Source organism: Spea bombifrons, chromosome 5, assembly GCF_027358695.1.
Source record: "Spea bombifrons isolate aSpeBom1 chromosome 5, aSpeBom1.2.pri, whole genome shotgun sequence".
Taxonomy (NCBI): domain Eukaryota; kingdom Metazoa; phylum Chordata; class Amphibia; order Anura; family Pelobatidae; genus Spea; species Spea bombifrons.
Genome location: NC_071091.1, coordinates 54,989,472 through 55,010,096, shown reverse-complemented (window position 1 = coordinate 55,010,096; position 20,625 = coordinate 54,989,472). Strand labels below are relative to the sequence as shown.

The 20,625-nt window shown below is 35.0% G+C and overlaps 1 protein-coding gene across 1 annotated transcript in view; it reads right to left on the bottom strand.

Moving 5' to 3' along the window:
• Positions 1-20,625, bottom strand: part of LOC128497297 (cadherin-10-like) — a 69,566-nt gene that overhangs the window by 22,196 nt on the left and 26,745 nt on the right. The window contains exons 2-6 of the mRNA XM_053467283.1: positions 17,017-17,311; positions 14,651-14,770; positions 12,771-12,938; positions 11,638-11,825; positions 3,082-3,335 (exon numbers count right to left, since the gene is read on the bottom strand). Of these exons, the coding sequence (XP_053323258.1) occupies positions 3,082-3,335; positions 11,638-11,825; positions 12,771-12,938; positions 14,651-14,770; positions 17,017-17,311 (1,025 nt within the window). The remainder of the gene's footprint in view (positions 1-3,081; positions 3,336-11,637; positions 11,826-12,770; positions 12,939-14,650; positions 14,771-17,016; positions 17,312-20,625) is intronic.

Sequence of the window (20,625 nt, the reverse complement as noted above, 5' to 3'; positions counted from 1 at the left end):
AGGGTCTCATATTAATATATATTGGCAACAGGGTCTAATAATATAATATAATATATAATAATATCGGCTGCAGGGGCTAATATTAAGATATATATATATTGGTAGCAGGGTCTGATATTTATATATATCGGCCGCAAGGTCTAATATTTATATATATCAGCAGCAGGGTCTAATATTTATATATATCGGCAGCAGGGGCTAATATAAATATATATCGGCAGCAGCGTCTAATATTAAAGAATGAACAATAACTGCTAGTTCAGCTGTTATTTTTAAATCATATTTCAATCAAGATCTTTACTTCAAAGAGATAAGTACACATTAAAAATGCACGTCTGATGCATATATATATATATATATATATATATATATATATATATATATATATATATATATATAGTGTATATGTAGCATTTTAAAATTGCCCTCCCCCCTACTTTGGTCCCTGTCCTCCCATGTGCCCCCCCCTAAATATGAAAGCTGGAGATGCCACTTTAAATGTATAACTTCTGTGACATGAAGCAATTCCCTGCTGTGATTAGCTAATGATTTTAACTCTGCAAGCCAAAGGCTGTTATCAAATCGTTTAACAAAAGAAATGCTTTGAGAACATGGAGGCTTACGTTTATACCCCATGAACTCAATTTCAAATAACAGTTAAGGGTAAACCAAAGAATGGAATAGAACATTCTTTTTTATACTTTCTTCATCAGACAAAGGCTTTTTCTTTCTTGTACATATGGACAAAATGGGTCAGCTAATAGACAGGATGGGACACATAATTGTAGGGTTAAAGGGTGGACATAAACTGTTATTGTGAAGAACACTTGTATCGGTAATAATTATTCCAGCCTTTATACTGAGCAGAAAATAAATAGCAGAAGCACGTGAGTGCACTCCTAGATGTATTATGGTATATCCTCCCCTTATATTAAGCATTACATCTTCTCACTGAATCTGAGGGTAGGTCAGAATATTGTTTTTGGAGCAACTTAAATAAAAATATGTAACTTGCACTATAAATGTCAAGAGTGAAAACAATCACTGGTTTGCACTAGTAATCTAGGCACAATAATTGTTTAAATAAGCATAAATGTGTTAGCTATTCTGCTATATAATATAATAGTTGGAAAGAAACACAACTCAATGCAGTAACCACAGTAAATCAAAATATAATTACCCAAATCTCAATATTTTACCCTGCAAATGGGTTCATAAATAGAGCTGGGTGAAATGTTGAAAATTGCATCTGTCAGAGTTATTACAAAGAGCTAGCCTTTTTCAGCTGCTTTTGCAGCAATTTCTACTGAAGCGATGAGGGACATCACATCTTTTATGACATTTGAAATGTATGTGTTGTGAAATTTGCTAATTTACAACCAATTTCCACGAAATGGGCGAATAGTTTGGCCCCTTATATGAGTGCATCATACCCATGATCCTCCATGTGTTGGCGGCACCTACACTGTAGGCATAAACCACTGATCATACACCACAAAGGCCAGCCTAGGTGCCTGTATTGCATCCACAGGACTGGCCCAGCACCCATAGGACTGGCACAGCAACCAGATTGCGCACATAGGACTGGTCCCAGCACCCATATTGTACACACTGGACTTGCCCCAGCACACATATATCCTCCCATCTCTTTTTATCTCTCCTTTTCTTCCTCTCTCCTTTTTCTCTTTATTTCTCTCCATGCTCTTTGATCCATTCTCATTATCTTGCCTTATCTTTATATATTCTTTCTATCTCTCCTCTTTATCTTTATCTCTCCTCCTTTTTCTCTTTACCCCACCATTTTCCCTTTGTCATTTTTTTTTAATCTCTCCTGCTCATTCATAGGTATATAGCCCCCCCATTTTCTTTAATCTCCCCCTCTTTTCTCATTAACTCTCTTTTTTATTTATCTCTTCTTTCCTCTCCTCTATCTCATTTAACTTTATCCACATCTCTCCTCCTCATTATTTCTTCCCTTTCTTGTTTTCTCTGCATCTTTTCCCCATCTCTAACTCTCATTTCTCTCACATTTCTCTTCTTTCTCATCATGGCACCCTTCTTTCAATTCATTTCCTTTCTTTCTCCTCATTATCTACCCCTATATCTTCCTCTTTAGCTCTTAATTTTTTTACTATCGCTCCTTTCTCACTATATCTCTCTCCCTTTCTCCTCATCACGTACCTGTGGTGGTGGGAGTGTGAGGCCTCTCTCTCACTGCTCTATTTGATGTGTATGGCTTAAATGCTAAGCCAGGGGATCTATCCAGAGCCTGATCTGACACTAGCACACAAGACTTGCACTTACACATGCACACAGCCACTCACACTAACACAAGACTCTTAGCTCTAACACACACATCCAGACACTCAGTACTAACATACAGACACCTGAGACTAACACACATGAACACATGAACATCCACAACCACACCCCCACACAAATATACACATATACTGAAACTAACACAACCAGACCCACACATGCTAACATATACAGACACACACACACACTAACGTACTCAGATCACTAACATACATGCCCAAACCTAATGCTTTGTATGTCAAAAAGTTCTGACAATTCTACAATCTAATTTTATACATCATAAAATGTTTTAAAAACAGACTGCATTCACAGGATAACATAATAACAATTTTCAAGATAAAGTAATATTTATGTGTCCTAATGTATTCTTTCATCACACCCCCATATTTTTGATGATCCTGTGCAGTGCCCAATACTAAATGGTTTACTACCTGGTGCATTTTGCCGACTACGCGAGTTCTTCAGAGCTCACTTAATCTCACTTTTGAAGAAGCTGTGTAGTCGGTGAAACGTGTCAGGTTGTAAATTGCTTAGTATTGCAAATGATCATCAGAAATATGAGGGCTTGATGCAATTCAGTAAATAATCTCATAATCCAGTAACACGCACAAATATAACATTATACTGAATCATTCTTATTATGTTTTCCTATGAACGTTCCAGTTTTAATTTACTTGCGATGTATCATATCCATTTTTCAATTAATGTTAATATTTGAACCTGGTACTTAAATGAATAAAAAAGTAGCATCAAACATACCTTATATGACTGGAAGCAACATCAGGATCTCTTGCCATCACAGTACCTATAATTGTCCCAACTTCAATATCTTCATGCACTTTAAACATATAGCTGGCTCGGCTAAACATAGGTGGTTCATCGGAATCTTCCACGGAAATTTTCACAGTAGCAGTATCTTTAAAAGGCCCAAGATAATAGAAATGTGGATCTATGTGCGTGTTCATTGCTTCCATTTTCAATGTGTATAATCTTTTGTTTTCGTAGTCCAATCTCTGTTTCCGAGATAAGAAGAAGAAATACCAGGACAATTAGTAATAAATCATAGTACACGTACAGAGTGTCAGTTTGGACAACAGAACGCAGTGTCTTAAGTGTGTTTTTTTTTAGTAATGGAGCAGTTTCCTACTTTTGAGTAACACTCTAGATATACCATAGAGTTATGATTATACCTTGGTCTCAGCCTAAATCTTGAGTGAGGCCATAAGGGCCTCAGATGACGATAGGGTGCAGCAGAGGGGCATGATTAACAGTAAGCTGGAAAAACCTATAGATAAAAAAGGTTCTACAGGGTAAACCTAGGGTGTTCTAAATTATCTTGATGCATTATATTACTACCATTCTTCAGTGACTCCCATTCACAACATCAAATGTTAACCCAAAGCAACAAGAAGGGTTTTGTATAGAAAGGGATTTTTATGCAACGTTTAGGAGGTGGTCCTATCACCATGGCAACCAATAGTACAGTCCAATCAGCAGAAACGTTTCAATGGTTGTAATGGTAATAAACCACTTTCAAAACCTTGCATGAGAATAATAATTTAGAACGCCTGCTAATTTGCCCTTACATTGGTTTATTTTTTATTTTTTCACCACTATTTAATTAAGAAAGGGCAACAGCATTAATTGCTGTTTTTCCTAAATCTGTGGAAATACACCCCAATAAGGCAATGTCTAATACAATCAGAAAGACATACCTTCTGAAGGGTTGTGTGGGGCTCCCTAAACCACAAAAGAAGATTTTAAGGTAAAGGACTGGCGCTAATCTATTTGGTTACTACTCAAAATATCCCAAGGCAAAACAGAAAAGAAAAATGGCCCTATTGGAAACATACCATCCATGAAGGCCTTGGGGTCTAATGCTAAGATAACAGTAGATGAGGGTAAGACTATAAGAAATTGGACCTGTATCTGAGCATAGAGAAAATGATGGCATGGGCTTAAAGACAATAAACCGTCATGGCAAGTGCTATAAGACAGTAATTTAAAAGTACTGACATTCAATTTATATTTCAAGGGGCTAAAATAGGTTGCTCATTTTCAGATTATCTATGATTGTATTTCTTGAATAAAATCTAATTAAATATAATGTAACGGCCTGCCATGTGAAAACTCCCTCAGCCAGTGCTATAGCCACCAATGTTTGAAATCATATTCAGATCAACATTCTACAGATGTTACAAGAGAGATTTGATATTGACACAAAACGGAATCTGTTTAATTGTCCCAGTCAGCCTACAGAGAGGTAATTAAAAGAAGGAAAAAAAGTGCAGTGATTACAAGTTGCCCATAAGTGATAAGTATTGTTATTAAGTATTGCTGCAGTGCTATAAATAATGGCATGGGAAATGAATAACATTATTTGGCATTATAATTAGAAATGGGGCAAGGTTACTATTGAATATAGAATTGGCTATTTTGTTGCTGTGTCTCTTTGTCCTTGGTTACTTGTTATGACTGTTAATTTCTTTGATGTTTTGTTGTACTTAACATTCAGAGAACACAATCTGAATAAAAGTAAAGAAAACCAAGGTAAGTATTAAAAGGAATCCATAGAAAATAGCATAACATAATGAATTGTATTACATCACCTAAACATTTAAGATATCAGAAAAGAAAATTAAAACGACTGGGCAAATTAATTATAAAAACAAAAAAAAGAGATATCCACAATTTTCATCTTTTTGATTATGGGGGGGGGGATTCTCAGTTCTGATCCACAATAGACAGTAGCAAAATATAGGAAAACAAATCAATAAATTACTTATTCCGTTAGTTGGATATTTCAATCCTCAATAGCCTTAGCACAAAATGAAAAAGAAAAAAAAGATAAAAAAATCAATATTGTTTCCCTCTACACTTCTGCAGTAGTGGCCTAAAACAATTCCAATCCATAGGTTATGGTTGATGGAAGCTTTGATGGAAATAGAAAAAGGACTAGATTACAATGAAATTGGCGACATATCAAGAAATCTTGGAAGTGTTATGTTAATGAGTGCTCATTTTATTTCCCATGGAAAATCAAGTTACAGAGACTTATGATTGTGGACAAACATTATCCTGGGACAAAAAAACAAAACTCATTAATAAACAACTTTTACATTATATCATATTATTTTAGAATTTTAGAACCATATTTCCTAAAATATCAACTGGTGAACCAACGTTTTCCCGATTTGGTCCTTTTGAAGTATTCAGTATTTTATCATAGTGTATTTGTGCATTCTGGTGCCAGTGTTTCACAGTTCTCTTATATAAAATGTGTATAAATAGCTGTTAGTGTATTTCCTTATTTTGCATGTGTATTCTCTTTGGCTCATGCATGGAATATCACTTAGACAAGATTAAGGACCTTGGGCAGACCCCCCCCCTCTAGTGGTATGCTTCAGTGGTAGGCATATAGAAGTAACTCCAGAGTCACAGACTTACCTTTTATAGTCCCTAATTTCCTGGAGGAGGTGAGGATCAGCAAGGTCATGCTGTGTGACCCTGTAATAGTAGCGAGACAGCTTGCATCGTGTGTGATCTGCATTGAAGATGGGCTAAATAGACGCAATGCCAAGCGTCGGCTGGACCGTTGTAAAGCATACAACCACTGGACTCTAGAGGGGTGGAATGTATTCTCTGGAGTAATTAATCATGCTTAACTATTTGGCAGTCTGGTGGACAAATCTGTACTTGTCAGATGCCAGGAGACCACTACCTAAAGGAATACATAGTGCATACACTAAGGTGTGGCGAAGGAGGTATAATGGTCTGGGTCGTTTTTTTAAGTTCAGGCTATCCCCATTAGTTCCATTGAAGGGTAATGTTAAGGCTACAGCATACTAAGGCATTTTAGACAATTGTATGCTTCCATCTTTGGGGGACCAGTTTGTTGAAGGCCCTTTCCTGTTCCAGCATGGATGTGCCCATGTGCACAAAGCAAGGTCCACAATGACATGATTTGATTAGTTTGGTCTGTGGGAACTCAAGTGGCCTGGCCTTTGGGATGAATTGGAATGCCGATTGCAAGCCAGGCCTTCTTGTCCATAAACAAAATGATATGACTGTTCAATTAAAATAAATAATAAACCATAACCAAAATGTATAGAATTAAGAAATATTAAGACAACTTTGAAAAACAAACAGTATAAAATATGAGACAACCCTAAAACACTAACTCATTAAGCAGAGTGATGTAAAGAAATGTGTCATTGGCATTTTGTCTTCCGTTCACTCCCTTTTTCCTGGTATTAAATAAATTATCAAAGAAAACCAAACATTGTTTTTTCAAAGAGAACTAAAAGGAAAAACAAACTGTGTTTCTAATTTGGACTTGTCTATGTTTATTGAACAGTGTGTGTGCTTACCGTACAATAGCTCAGAGGGAGACTTGTAGCATAGAAAATGTGTATAGATATTCAATAGCTGTTCAATAACTGGAACATTTACTTTTAAATGTCTCTTGCATTTTTGCTGTAAAATGTTTAAATAATTGATCATAGTAAATTGTCCTTCTTTAAGTTCTAAAACTAGATGCATTTATTTTATTGATGATTTATATTTTATGCCAAAAAAACTAGGATAGCTAAAATGTTCCAGGCTGCCTTGTTTGCGGTTTCTATTTAAATATTCTGACAAATTTAGTAAAATTAACAAGTACATGTCTTTATTTAGTTATCTACTGCTGTGTGATACTTCTTTCTTCAGATTTAGTGGGCCCAATTTGGTGATGTGGCATAAAACACAGAACCATACTTATCTAGCTTGCAGCTAATTCCAGTTACATGGATTAGCGACTATACTCGAACAAAGAAATACCAACTGGGCATTATCAGTCAGTCCTGGAATCCATGTTTAGCAGAGATGCAATTTAAAATAAGCTGCACAACCATATAAAACATGGTTCAAAAAGACACATTCAATAGGGTCAGGGCTAAATAACAAATTGCTCCTCACAAAGGAAAAGGACATTGTATGCATTAAAAATGTGTATGTTATTATGAACTCATAACCTATATAAACACATGCAACACCGTTAGATCTTGCATCTGTTTGGACCCTTAACAAGACAACATCAAAAGGCACATAAGCAGAGTACAGAGATAGCAACAGAGGAGAAGGGTTTATTGACTAAAACAGGAATTGAAAGGAGAATTTGCAGAGTTGTTTACTTGTTTATGTAACCTTATTCAACCTCTTAATACCTAAATCCCATGAGTGAAATCATTAAATATGTATTATACTTCGCCACTGAAGTATCATTATTGTATCTAAAGGAAACCCTTAGGCACTTAGGCAGGACAAGCAATGCTGTTTTAGAGACTTTGATTAGTTCTATGATCAAACCTTAAACAGTCCTTGATCTCATCTTGGATTCAGGATAGCTCTATCTCAGTCCCATGCATGTTCCTTCACGGTATTAACCTCTATCACTTCTGCTGGAAGGCTTTCCACTTACCTACCACCCTCCCAGTAAAGTAAATCTTCCTTACCTTACATCTAAGCCTCTAGTTTTAGATGATCCTTACATTTTACTTCCCTTAAAATAAACCCCCTTCTGAAAAAATCATTTATGTATTTACATTTTTCACATCTTTCTTACTTTTCTCTTCCAAGGTATACATATTGAGATCTCATAGTATTTCCTGATAATTTTAATCCTGCACACCATTCACCATTTTAGTAGCCCTCGTCAGGCAATAGCTTTCTGAATAACAACAAAAAATCCAGAATATCGCATTTCTAATAAGTTATAAACTGATTTGGATTTTAAGTACATGACTTAGTACTTGGTGGCAAAACCCTTCTTGGCAATCACAGAGGTCAGATGTTTCTTCTAGTTGGCAATTTTAGGAGGGATTTTGTCCAACTCCTCTTTGCCGATCCTCTTCAAGTCATTAAGGTTTCAAGGCTGACGTTTGGCAACTCAAACCTTCAGCTCCCTCCACAGATTTTCTATGGTTAGGCGTCTTCTTGAGCCACTCCTTTGTTGCCTTGGCCATGTTTTGGGTCATTGTCACACTGGAATACCCATCCACGACCCATTTCCAATCCATCGTCCCTTTGATGCGGTGGAGTTGTCCTGTTCCCTTAGCAGAAAAACAACCCCAAAGTATAATGTTTCCACCTCCATGTTTGACGGTGGGGATGGTGTTCTTGGGGTCATAGGCAGCATTCCTCCTCCTCCAAACACAGCGAGTTGAGTTAATGCCAAATAGCTTGATTTTGGTCTCATCTGACCACAACACTTCAGACGGGCCTGCACATGTGCTTTCTTGAGCAGGGGACCTTGCGGGTGCTTCAGGATTTCAGTCCTTTACGGCATAGTGTGTTACCTTTTTTATTTTTTGTGACTATGGTGCCAGCTGCCTTGAGATCATTGACAAGATCCTCCCGTGTAGCTCTGGGCTGATTCCTCACCGTTCTCATGATCATTGAAACTCCACAAGGTGAGATCTTGCATGGAGCCCCAGACCGAGGAAGATTGACAGTTATTTTGTGTTTTTTCTATTTGCGAATAATCGCAGCAACTGTTGTCACCTTCTCACCAAGCTGCTTGGCGATGGTCTTGTAGCCCATTCCAGCCTTTTGTAGGTCTACAATCTTGTCCCTGACATGCCTGGACAGCTCTTTGGTCTTGTCCATGGTGGATTGTTTGGAATCTGATTGATTGCTTCTGTGGACAGGTGTCTGTCAGGTAACAAACAGGTAAGAGAGTGCTCCTAATCTCAGTTCATTACCTGTATAAAAGACACCTGGGAGCCAGACACCTTGCTGATTGATAGGGGCTCAAATACTTCTTTCAATAAAATGCAAATCAATGCATAACTTATATACTCAAATAAACTCATAGACTGATCATGTCTTTGTCAGTGGTCAAACGTACAAAATCAGCAGGGGATCAAATAATATTTTCCTTCACAACAAATACAATTACACATATAATGAATAGTGTAATGTGATAGTTCTAAAAAAATTCTCGTGTATCGTACTACTTGTTTAAGAATTGTAAATTGCTTTTATGTGGGGTTTTTTTTTGCTACACTGGCTAGGAAATAAAGTAACACCAGACATACTCGAATTCCTAAAGTTAAATACTAAAGGTAAGTTAAGCAACACCATTTCCATGCAAACTTTTTATTGCACATTTTGATGTATAGTTCTTAATGTATGATTTGTCTTGTGTGATTCATCTTCACCTTTTTAATGAATTTTTATTCTGTATTTTCTGGTTTGGGAATTCATTGCTCATAAATTTTCAAATCTGTGTTTAAAGGCAGAGCCTGTGGGACTTAGTGTTCTCTTGCTGTTGTTGACTTCTCTCTGAGGTGTTAAATTAGGCACAGAAAATGCTTTGTGATAATTTATTGTTGCCATCTCATTAGAATGACAGCTTCCCTTTGTTATATTGTATTCTACTGCACGCTGTTCTCTGTTGCAATAATACTGCTAATTTACATGCAATTCAATTTGATTAATTAATATTATTTCCGAGAATTCCAAAACTTTTTTTTTTTATTAGACTTAATGAAGCTGATAACCACAATGATTAGCATAAACATTTTTTTACATGTTGGGTAATGACATTTCTTTCTAAATTTCCATATAATATTGAATATTTTTGTTGCACATAGTGTTATAAATCAGAATCTACGCTTATAACACTAATAGCATTTCATAAACCGCAATTTAGACATTTATGTTCTAACCTCATAGTGATAGCCAATAAAACATTTTATACATAAACAACCAACTTCGCAAATATGTACACATAAGCAAAATGAAAATAGCAGTTAAAAGTCAATTTTCAAGATTGTTCCACTGTTGTTGAACTAAAATATACAATTTTATTCGTATTACTTAAGTTAAGTATTGTGAAATAATAGTATATAACATATATCATTAAATATATATGGCAATAATATCTAAGTATAAGTATATAATAAAACATATACTTTATGGACATTACCATTGACTTTGCACTAATTACATATTGGCTTAAGCTGCCTGTTTTGATCCTAAATCCACATCGTCAAAAGCTCTAAGCACATTCACAGCTTTTACAATTATTAAATTTGTTTATTAAGACTACTTTATTTTTAATTTATGTAATTGTTTCAGATATATCTGATAACTATGGTACATTACTTATACCGTACGTTGTTATACGCGCCCGAAGGGAAGAGGTGAGCAGTGCCAGATTAAGAACTTTATTGGCTTCTGCGCATATATCTATATAAATATATCTATCTATATCTATATCTATATCTATATCTATATCTATATCTATATCTATATATATATATATATATATATATAAAATCCAAAATTAACAATTGCACTCCAAATGCCAAATTTCTGCCCGGTGCCAAATAACTGCAGCAGTAAATAATATAAAGTCCAAAAATAATTACCGGCACTCCAGGGACTTTGCAAATGACCACACAAACAACTTCGGTTTTTAAGTCAACGTTTCAGTCTTGTTTATTACAGACTTTCATCAGGACAGGTCCTGATGAAAGTCTGTAATAAACAAGACTGAAACGTTGACTTAAAAACCGAAGTTGTTTGTGTGGTCATTTGCAAAGTCCCTGGAGTGCCGGTAATTATTTTTGGACTTTATATATATATATATATATACACACACACATTTAGGAGATTTTTGTACCTTTTATTTAGATGGATTTTTTAAACATGTCAGCTGTGTATAGTTTTACATAAAACAATTTAATTGATGTTAATGAATAGCACAATAGTTAATAAAATATAAAAAAAACATAACTATTAGAATAAATAAAATACTCTAAACTAAAATTAAAAAAAAAATAGCCAGCTGTCGCAGTAAATGCATTTTATACTAAGACTAAAACAAATACCTTACATTAATAGATTTAATAAAACAAAATGCCAGCAACAGTAAATAAATATTTTATGTGCATGCCAAGCAACAAAAGCAGAGCCAGCACCACCATTATTTGGTGGGGAGTCATACACCTTGATCTCCTTCTGAGGGATCATGTGAAGTGACCCCCATACATAGTACTGATGTCCAAGCAACAAGGGTAAGTAACCCTGTTGGCTACCAGTAGCCAATAATGCTATTTACTTTGTTTTATTTTAACCAGGGCACTCGCCACACCTAACTCTCCTTTCATCATATCTGAAAATAATATTACTTGGATTTACTTATTATATAAAACAGTAAAGTGTCACTGAGAAAAGTTACTTGACAAATATTTACTTTTGAAATAAAACCTGATTGCCACATTGTGAAATAAATTCCAATAAAAATTAATCTCATATTTCCCTTACCTTCCTAATGGTTAGGACGCCATCTTGGGTACTTTTTTCTGTTGATATCGAAAACATTCCCAATTCATCTCCATCTGTGATTCTGTATTCCAATTCAGCATTTTTGCCAATATCAGCATCAGTTGCCTTTATGTGACCAACTGTACTCCCAATAGCAGAAGATTCCGGGACACTTAGGTGGTATAAATCTGCAAATTATTAAAAATGTGTATTGAATCTAGTAAATGTATTTAATCCTTGATAAGAGAACCTGATTGCAATTCATATTTAAGATTACTCAGAATATGTTAAATAGACTTGTGCATGAGGGCCAAAATAATTTCGGACAAATGTTTTGTTTCATTTTCGGCTCATTCGTTTTCAGACAACGACCAGTTCTTAAATTTCAGTCTCCGCTCCTGCTGTGGGAGCAGCACAAGATTCCCCAAAAATAAAAAAACAGCGGCTTGAAAAGAAAACTAATATTCCCTCACTCAGCTGCCCTAAAATAATAGATTCCTAACTTAATCACAGAGGTAAAAAGATGGTACGAAGCCACGATGGCGGTCACAGACAAATGCGTTGGGCTTAACGGTTCACACATCATACACGTTACCTGTTAGTTGTTAAGTTAGGAATATCATATTTTAGGGCAGCTGAGTGAGGCAACAATCATTTTCTAGTCACTGTTTGTTATATACGGGGAACCTTGTGCTGCCTTCACAGCAGTAGCGCACACTGAAATTTCATTCTAGTAGCTTGAGGTCCACAGAACCCCTGAGATTTTTACTTTACACAAATTATATATTCAGCTTTCTGAAGGTGGGTTTTCAGAAAGCTTTTGAAAATTGCATATGAGGGAGAAAATCTGACAGAATGGGGAAGGGAATTCCAGGGAAGGGGAACAGCACGGGTGAAATCTGGGATGTAGGAGTGGGAAGAGGTAATGATAGTAGAAGAGAGACAAAGGTCATGAGATGGTGATGCGGAGTTGTTAAGGTCTCTGCAGGTCAGGGTTGAAGACAGATTGGAGCAGTGTAAGAGGGGGGAGACCAGTTACTATGAAATTAGAATAATTCACGTGCTACATCACAATTAAAATATTTTGAATTGATTTTATATTTTTATATTACAATAATCCTTAAATGTCTTACTCTGAGTGAAACGAGGAGGATTGTCATTGACATCAGTCAGTGTGATGTTCACCGTGGTGGTCCCAGATAACCCTCCCATCTGGCCGCCCATGTCTTTGGCCTGAATAACCACTTGGTAATGTTCTCTGTTTTCTCTGTTCATGTTTGGCAAGGCAGTTCTTATAATACCTTTATTATAAAAGAAACATGCAATCTGCTTTTTAACAACACACAATTAAAGCATGTCTAGCAATTTAGAAAACAAAGACTGCTTAATTTAAAAAGGTTCCTGGTATGCACATATTTTGGCCTTACAAATTGTACAAAAAAAACTTGGCATCTCCCCTTCATAATTATCATCATGCACATACATTTATGATATATGTGTAAATTGCAACACTGTCTGTACGCTATAAACAGAGATAAAAATGCATTTCACTTTTTGTGTTATATATTGGTAGATAATATACATCTGGTCCATAATAAGCCCCTCATCTGTCTAAATTATTTTAAAAGACAAAGCAATGGTTAAGTCAAAATTAATATTTATTCCTGTTGCTTTGTTATTCTCATTATTGTCTAAACGACTAGTTTTGCATTCACATGACTTTAATTAATGTTAATACATTTAAATACACAACCAGGGTGGATTCATAATTTCTGAACAGTATTCACATATTCCTGCGGAAAAGTGACAAGGAAAACAAATTATTTTAATAAAAAAGCTTTCAGTTACACAGAAACCCAAGGGACCTGATAAGAAACTAGGAAATGTATCTTCCTAATGTAGCAGCAACTTTTGCAGAATACATGTTAATATTACAAGGAGAGAAGCCGCTTTAATTTCAATTGTTACAGCGGGTTAAGGAAAGGAAACATCTATAATGATTGTATCCCAATTTGTCCTAGTACTCAAGTAATTCACAGCATGTATTCCTCCAAGATCACAGAGTCAACGCTGTAATCTACTTTAGAACAGCAGGGTTGTAAATAACAAATCAAAACAACCAAAAATGCAATTAAAAGTGAAGTAAAAAAAAAAGTTTATTTTATTTCTCAGAACATATTGTTTTGCCTTGATCGCTACACTGCAGGATATTTATTTTAATCAATGCTACAATGAAATATTTGTAAAAGGGGCATTGCTATTGTAATACAATAGCATTGTCTGCAAAGGGAATTCAGAGGACTCATTCATAATTCGGCAATGTTTATTTTATTATTTTCTGTAAAGAGACCTGTGAATGGAATCGGTAGGGTGAAGGGAATGCTAATCGTATGGCACATTTCAAGACTTCAGTCCGCCATCCTCAACTATGCTTGGAGCAACAATTAGATCGTTCTGGTATGACATTTCCTGCCCTGGCCACCATCGATGGGTCAATATTATGGCATTTTTAAAGTAAATAAAGCTACGTTTCAAAATGTAAGCAGATGATCCTGCTTAACATTCCGTATAACTAAACCAATATAATGGCATGATTTTCTCGTGGGTTTAATAAACCCTATTCCCTGCCATATGAAGCCTTGACATGTTGGAGTGCCCTGATTAATTAGTCCAGGAGACTTGGTTTAACATTAGTATGTTTCTGTTATAGAGCAGCCTAACGTTTTATATCACACACTGTTATTGGTGAGGAATATGAGTGCCAACAAAACATATATATATGGTATTTCTTATTACAAATTACATTGGCTGCCACCTATATGAGGTTTAGTGAATAGAGTGCATATACCCAATTGTCTCCCAGTTTCCTTACTAACAATATTCTATAGCATTCACTATTTCATATACATTTACTAATGTTTTTACCATTTTTTAATATAATTCTTAGTAACAAATACTAAATCAGGGATCAATTGCCCTAGGTTGATATTTATTCTTTAGAAAACACACCTACCTGTTTCAGGCTCCACAGAAAAATATGGCTGTCCCTGAAGTATGCTGTAGATAACTTTGGCACTGTTTCCATAAGAAGGGTCATCAGCATCTGCTGCGGTCACTTGCACAACAAATGTACCTGTAGTGGACAAAAGTATTGGGACACATCTCTTGATTATTAGGTTTAGGTGTTTTAATCAGATCCATTATCACTGGTGTATAAAATCAAGTCCTAAAGCCATGCAGTCTAAATTTACAAACATTTGTAAAAAAAAAAAATTGTGAAATGACATCCCTGCTAGATATTCCACGGTGAACTGTAAGTGGTATTGTTGGAAAGTGGAATCGTTTAGGGACAGCAGTAACACGAAGCGGAAGACCACGTAAAGTCACAGAGCGGGGTCACCGAGTCCTGAGACGCAAGAATAAGAATAACGTTCTTACGTTAGTGCTGTTTATTGTTTCAAAGGACCATGGCTCTCTTTTTTTTTTAGGTAGGGAAATTTATTTATCTGGAAAAAGTTAGACACATGATGGGGTGATATAAAATGGTTTCCTGCCAGTGATAATTGTGTACCCTTATTTTTAACTATTTAATTTTCTTATTTTGGCTGTTCCCCAGTGTACTTTAATAAAAGTTATGTTTTAGTGCAACAGTGTTTCCCGAACCCTGTATGCTTATATAGCAATTAAGTGGAATTCAATTCCTTCCGTTCTCAGTGAGTGGCAAACTGTATTGATTCTACAGCTGGTGTAGCTGTTATAAAAGTCTCACAAGAACAAAAAAAAGAGTTCTTCTCACAAGAAATTGTAATCAAAAGGAGTGACATGAAAATGGTAGGAAAGAATAGCCATACGCCGGTACTCCAAAGCAGCTTTTAATTGTGTGTAGAAGATCTTTCATCTTAGTTTTGAAGATGAAAGAAGGCAATTCTTGTTAACATTGTAAAGAAGCATCATTATGTCTCAAACATTCATTATTATAGAGATTTATGTTTTTTTTTTTTAGCTCCTAAAATGTATTGTGTCCCTATATACACAGTAAGACATAAACTAAGTGGACTTTTTTAAGTACAATATATACAAAGTACTTCAATCTTCAAAATATGAGACTTTAATGATCTTCAGATATCTTTCAATTAAACTATATACTTAAGAAAGAATTATTGATGTCAACTGAATTTATTTCATGTTAAATCTGAAAATGTATGATCTTTATTTTGGATCTTATTTATAATGCACTAAAGGTGTCATGCATTTAATATTGAACCCAAAGCCACAGTCGTATAACTTTATGACAAGCTACAATAAAAAATAAGCAGCCTTTCCTGTTTGATTGCTATTTTGGAACGCAATTCACTTAATTTATTGTATAAATTCTTAGAGAACGGAAAAAAAAAACGAACTGGTTTTAGTCTTTACAATGCACCTTTTAAGTATAAAGTGGTGCAATAAATATTGATTCAAGTTTGTTTAGTCAAATTTTATTCCCAGGCTGGAAAGAGTGCTCAAGACAACAGTATCATATGCCCTGTGCCTGGCAAAGTGTTTCTATGAAAAACACTCAAAAGAACTGTTTATTCTTCCCCATTACCATGCACTGCCACGTTGGACCAAATGGTTGGACCACGAGAAGTTAGAGCATTAACAAGGACTGCACATGAGAAATACCCCATGAGCTGCCCTGATTTAAAAGTCATTGGGCCACCATGATTACTTTTTGGGGAGTGCTTCAATAGAACATATAGTGGCTGTTTAGAAAATCAAGAACTAATTCCCTTTGTGACAAAAACTTAATTTTCTCTGTTATATGTTATATTTTTTATATATCTTTTAGTGGGATCTTTTCCTGTCCCGGACCTGTCCTCCAAGATAAAAGTTGTCTCCTTGTTCCAACGGGTAGAACAATTATATGCCATTGGCAGCTATCTTTCTTACCCCATGGAAGGTACAGCCCTGCCATTGGATTTAATTAAAAAGCCAGTTGCTGTGAAACAGTGCTATATTGTTGATCTGTAATACCTTTCTTTCATTGATTCTTCATCTCCTTTGTTCTCTTGTATTACAATAACATTATCTTTGCAAAGCTTCAAATACTTGCTATGTTTAACAGTTATTTTTCCACCTCCCTGTCTCAAATTAAGTCTGTAGAAATTTCAACGGAGTGATAATCATTTAAAGCGTAAACTCACTTTTGCAAAGAACGACTTTGTCACGTCATCAGAAAACCCTTTCTTCTTAATCAATCTTCTCTTTTTTTTACATTTCAGTAAAAATGGCTTTTATCTGTATTTGTGCCATCATGTATATTATATTTAAATGTGTATAAAAAAAAGCCCCTCTTAAGCGCAAGTTAAATAGCTGAGATAAAACCAATTTACTTACCAACATCAGACATTTCAGGGACACTGGCAGAATAAATCTCTTCTAGAAATGTTGGCTCATTATCGTTAATGTCATGTATCTTTATGACAAATTCAGACTCCGGTTCTACAGGTCTCCCTGTCTTTCTGTTTATTGCTTGGGCACGCAAGGTGTAAAAGGCTTTTTCTTCCCTGTCAATTCGCCGTGTTGCATGAATGTCACCTGTTCTCTCATCAATAACGAAAAGTGTGCCAGCTCCGTCTCCTGAGAGGATATATTTAAGACTTCCATCACCTTTATCTTGATCTGAATGAAGCTGGAAGAAAAAAAACCACAAAGAATATATATATATATATATTACAGTTATCAAAAATAACTCATTGATCAAGAGTTGCAGATTCTTCATTTGTGTGTTAGATCATAAAGACTTGTAAATTGTTAATCAATAATTGTAAATTATTATTAATTATTTTATAACCTTTAATTATTCACCTTGCAAGTTTGTGATTTTTTTTGATAAATTTACTGTGATATGGAAAACAATGTCCTTGCTGTGACATCAGATTGTTTGTCAAACAAATGTCGCTGGATTAAGCAGATCACCAGGATATGATATCATTTCTTAGACTTAGATATATATATATATATATATACATATATATAGTGTTGTCAGCTATATTTTTCAAGAAAAAATTTTTTTTAAATATGTTTTATTATCTTAGTTAATGGGCTTTCTTGTTGTCCAAAATTAGAATGTAAATAACATTGACATGTAAAATGATACCCCCGAGGCTATTGTCAGGTCTCTAACGCCAAACAATTTTGTTTGCTGTTTGAGAAATATGATCTATATTTTCCCAGACAAAATCACAATCCAGTTGTACTTGACAAACAAGATTGATAGGTTTCCCGTAGATAAGTCCCTGCAAGTATTTATTTGATGGCGATGAATCCAATCCTTGCTAGTCTTTAGAAGCTGTCTTACACGACATCTGCTAGCACAGATCCATGTAAACAGATAACCAAAAGTCAAAACATTGTGAATATTTTATTTGCGTGTAACTACCGACAGCTGTGGTACATTTTATTGGTAATAGTTTGAGTTTTGTATTATCTATTGTCTTTTTTAAATAGCTACAATGGCTTTAAGAAACATTACATACCAAGACAGCATTTGCATCTTTGCAAATTGATATTCATTGGTTCTATCGGTCCCTCTGCAGGTTCTATTAAGATAGCCCAAAAAAAACCTAGGAAAGTAAATTGGTATATGAACTTTTAACACTAATCACACAGCATGTTTTTTAGGCTGACCCTTAGTCGTCACAAATATTTCTAATAATGGTGAACTGACCAAATTATTCACAACAGAACATTAGTCTTCTGGGGTCTAACCATATCTGGGATACTTGGGCCTGACAACAAGTCTCCTGTTGAAGCCCTGCTTCCCAGGGTCTCTGGGTCAATGATTTCTTTCTCCGGGTATGGCATTTGCCAATTCCACTGCCTTTCCACACTCTACCCACTATCCATCGACGAAAAGCTGTCTAGGGTCATGGTCCTTTAACAAGCCTATATGCTTTCGGTTAACTAAAAATTGAAATGGTCAATTGAGTGAGGGATTAACTTGTCTGACCACCCTCAAGTCGCATGCTTTCAAATGCTATCAATCAATGAGATATATCCAATGCACCCTTAGGGTGCCAGGAAGGTAGAAAGCTGAAATCCCTGTCCACTCCCTTGGCACACTCAAAGGGCACAGCCTGTAAAAAAAAATTAAATGACAAGTGTTGTCAAGCAAAGTCACCAATCCTCATTTCTAGCTCAAGAAAAGAGACCCATCAACAAATAAAATAATAAACAAAAAGAACTGTACTGTTACTGTTACTAAAAAACATTAATCCTAAAACAAAGAAGGATACCACTCTGTAACAGACGCATCCTTCAGTTCCATGTATTAAAGTCTATTCAATAGATGGTGTCATTAGTCATAGGTCAAATCAACAATCCTACAGGCACTGCCTAAGAAACTGGAGCGTCCCTTTGTCTACATCTATCTATAGAAGCTACAAGATGTGTAATGACACAAATTACAATTACAAATTCTCGTATAGGATTGTTTTTCTCATATTAATCAGTGTTATATGTGAATGAGATCACTGCCTTTTCTTTTAGCATAAGCAGATGGACATTGATTTACTACTCTTGTTAACCAGTATAAATGTCCTTTTAATAAATAAAGGTGGTCTCTGACACATTGCCTTTATCAAATATTTTAGCATCTTCATTAACACATAAACACTACAATTGCTAGTTGCCATAGTCTCTTTCAACAAGTATTAGCCCAAAAATGACACTAACAAATCTCCAATAATCTGGAACCTTTGTTGTTCGTGTTAGATTATTTCAGAGTCATTATGTACATTACACCACTTTTATAACTATTGATGCCATTTGTATTATATATAATGGGTACGTAGAATACTTGTTTTCTTTAACTATGTGTCAATCTATAAATACTTACATATTTTTAGTTTTTTTTAGGGCTCATAAGGTCAGTCTTGAAAGCTTATATAGGCTCTTCTTTCGTTTTTTCCTAGGCCTAATGGTATATTTCTTAAAGCTTTCTTCTTAGCCTTACAATATCTGACACCTCTCCAGAGAACCATATATTTCTTTTGCTTTCATGAACATGCCTGACTCAAAGTTATGTTTCCTTTAGTATTACATCTTTCAGTTCTTTCTGATGCCCCTATAGTGCACAAATAAATCTCCAGTCTACCAAAGAATCAGCTTTTCCAGAAAAAAAAACTTAACTTTCATATAGTTCACAGAAAGGATGGTCATGTTTGGTTCTTATAATTACTAGGAAGTAAGCGGTAATTAAAATAGGAAAGTACACATACAGTATACACTATATATATATATATATATATATATATATATATATATATATATATATATATATATATAAACTCAGTATTGCAATAAACATGAGATGTGACACTTTAGAATGTCTTCTCCACAATAAGATGTGATTGCCTGATTTTGGCCATAATAAAAAATCAATCAGTTTTAGCACTAGGTTCATCATAGGAACATATTTGTAAACTGTATACAGAAAACCACCAACGCAAGCGAATAGGGTTTAATATATTAAATATACTAAAAATATTAAAGATTTCTTCTTCCAAACTCCATTGCTCCGCCTGTACAGCTCCTACCACCTAGAGTCCTGTCTTCTTCTCATCACCTTGCGGAAATACTTGTGAAATATCATTTGCGATAGATAAAAATGTCAAGTCACCCACCAAGTTCATGACATGAAAATGTAAATGTATGCGTTCTATCTGTTTACATTCTGAAGGAAATATATTATGCTATAAATTCAGACAATGAAGAGTATGGCAAAAAAAAAAACACCCTGGAGTCACAAAATACTATCTAACATAAAAGTAATTTATTAGCTGAAGATGTTTAAAGCGAGTTATATCGAGAAACAAGTTCAAAGAATATTTGAAATTGTAATCCACTTTATTATTTTTATATCTGAAAACCTGAGCATTGAATGTGAAAAAGTTGAGCTTACAGGATGGATTTTATTAAAGAACATGTCTTCAAGGTGAAGTC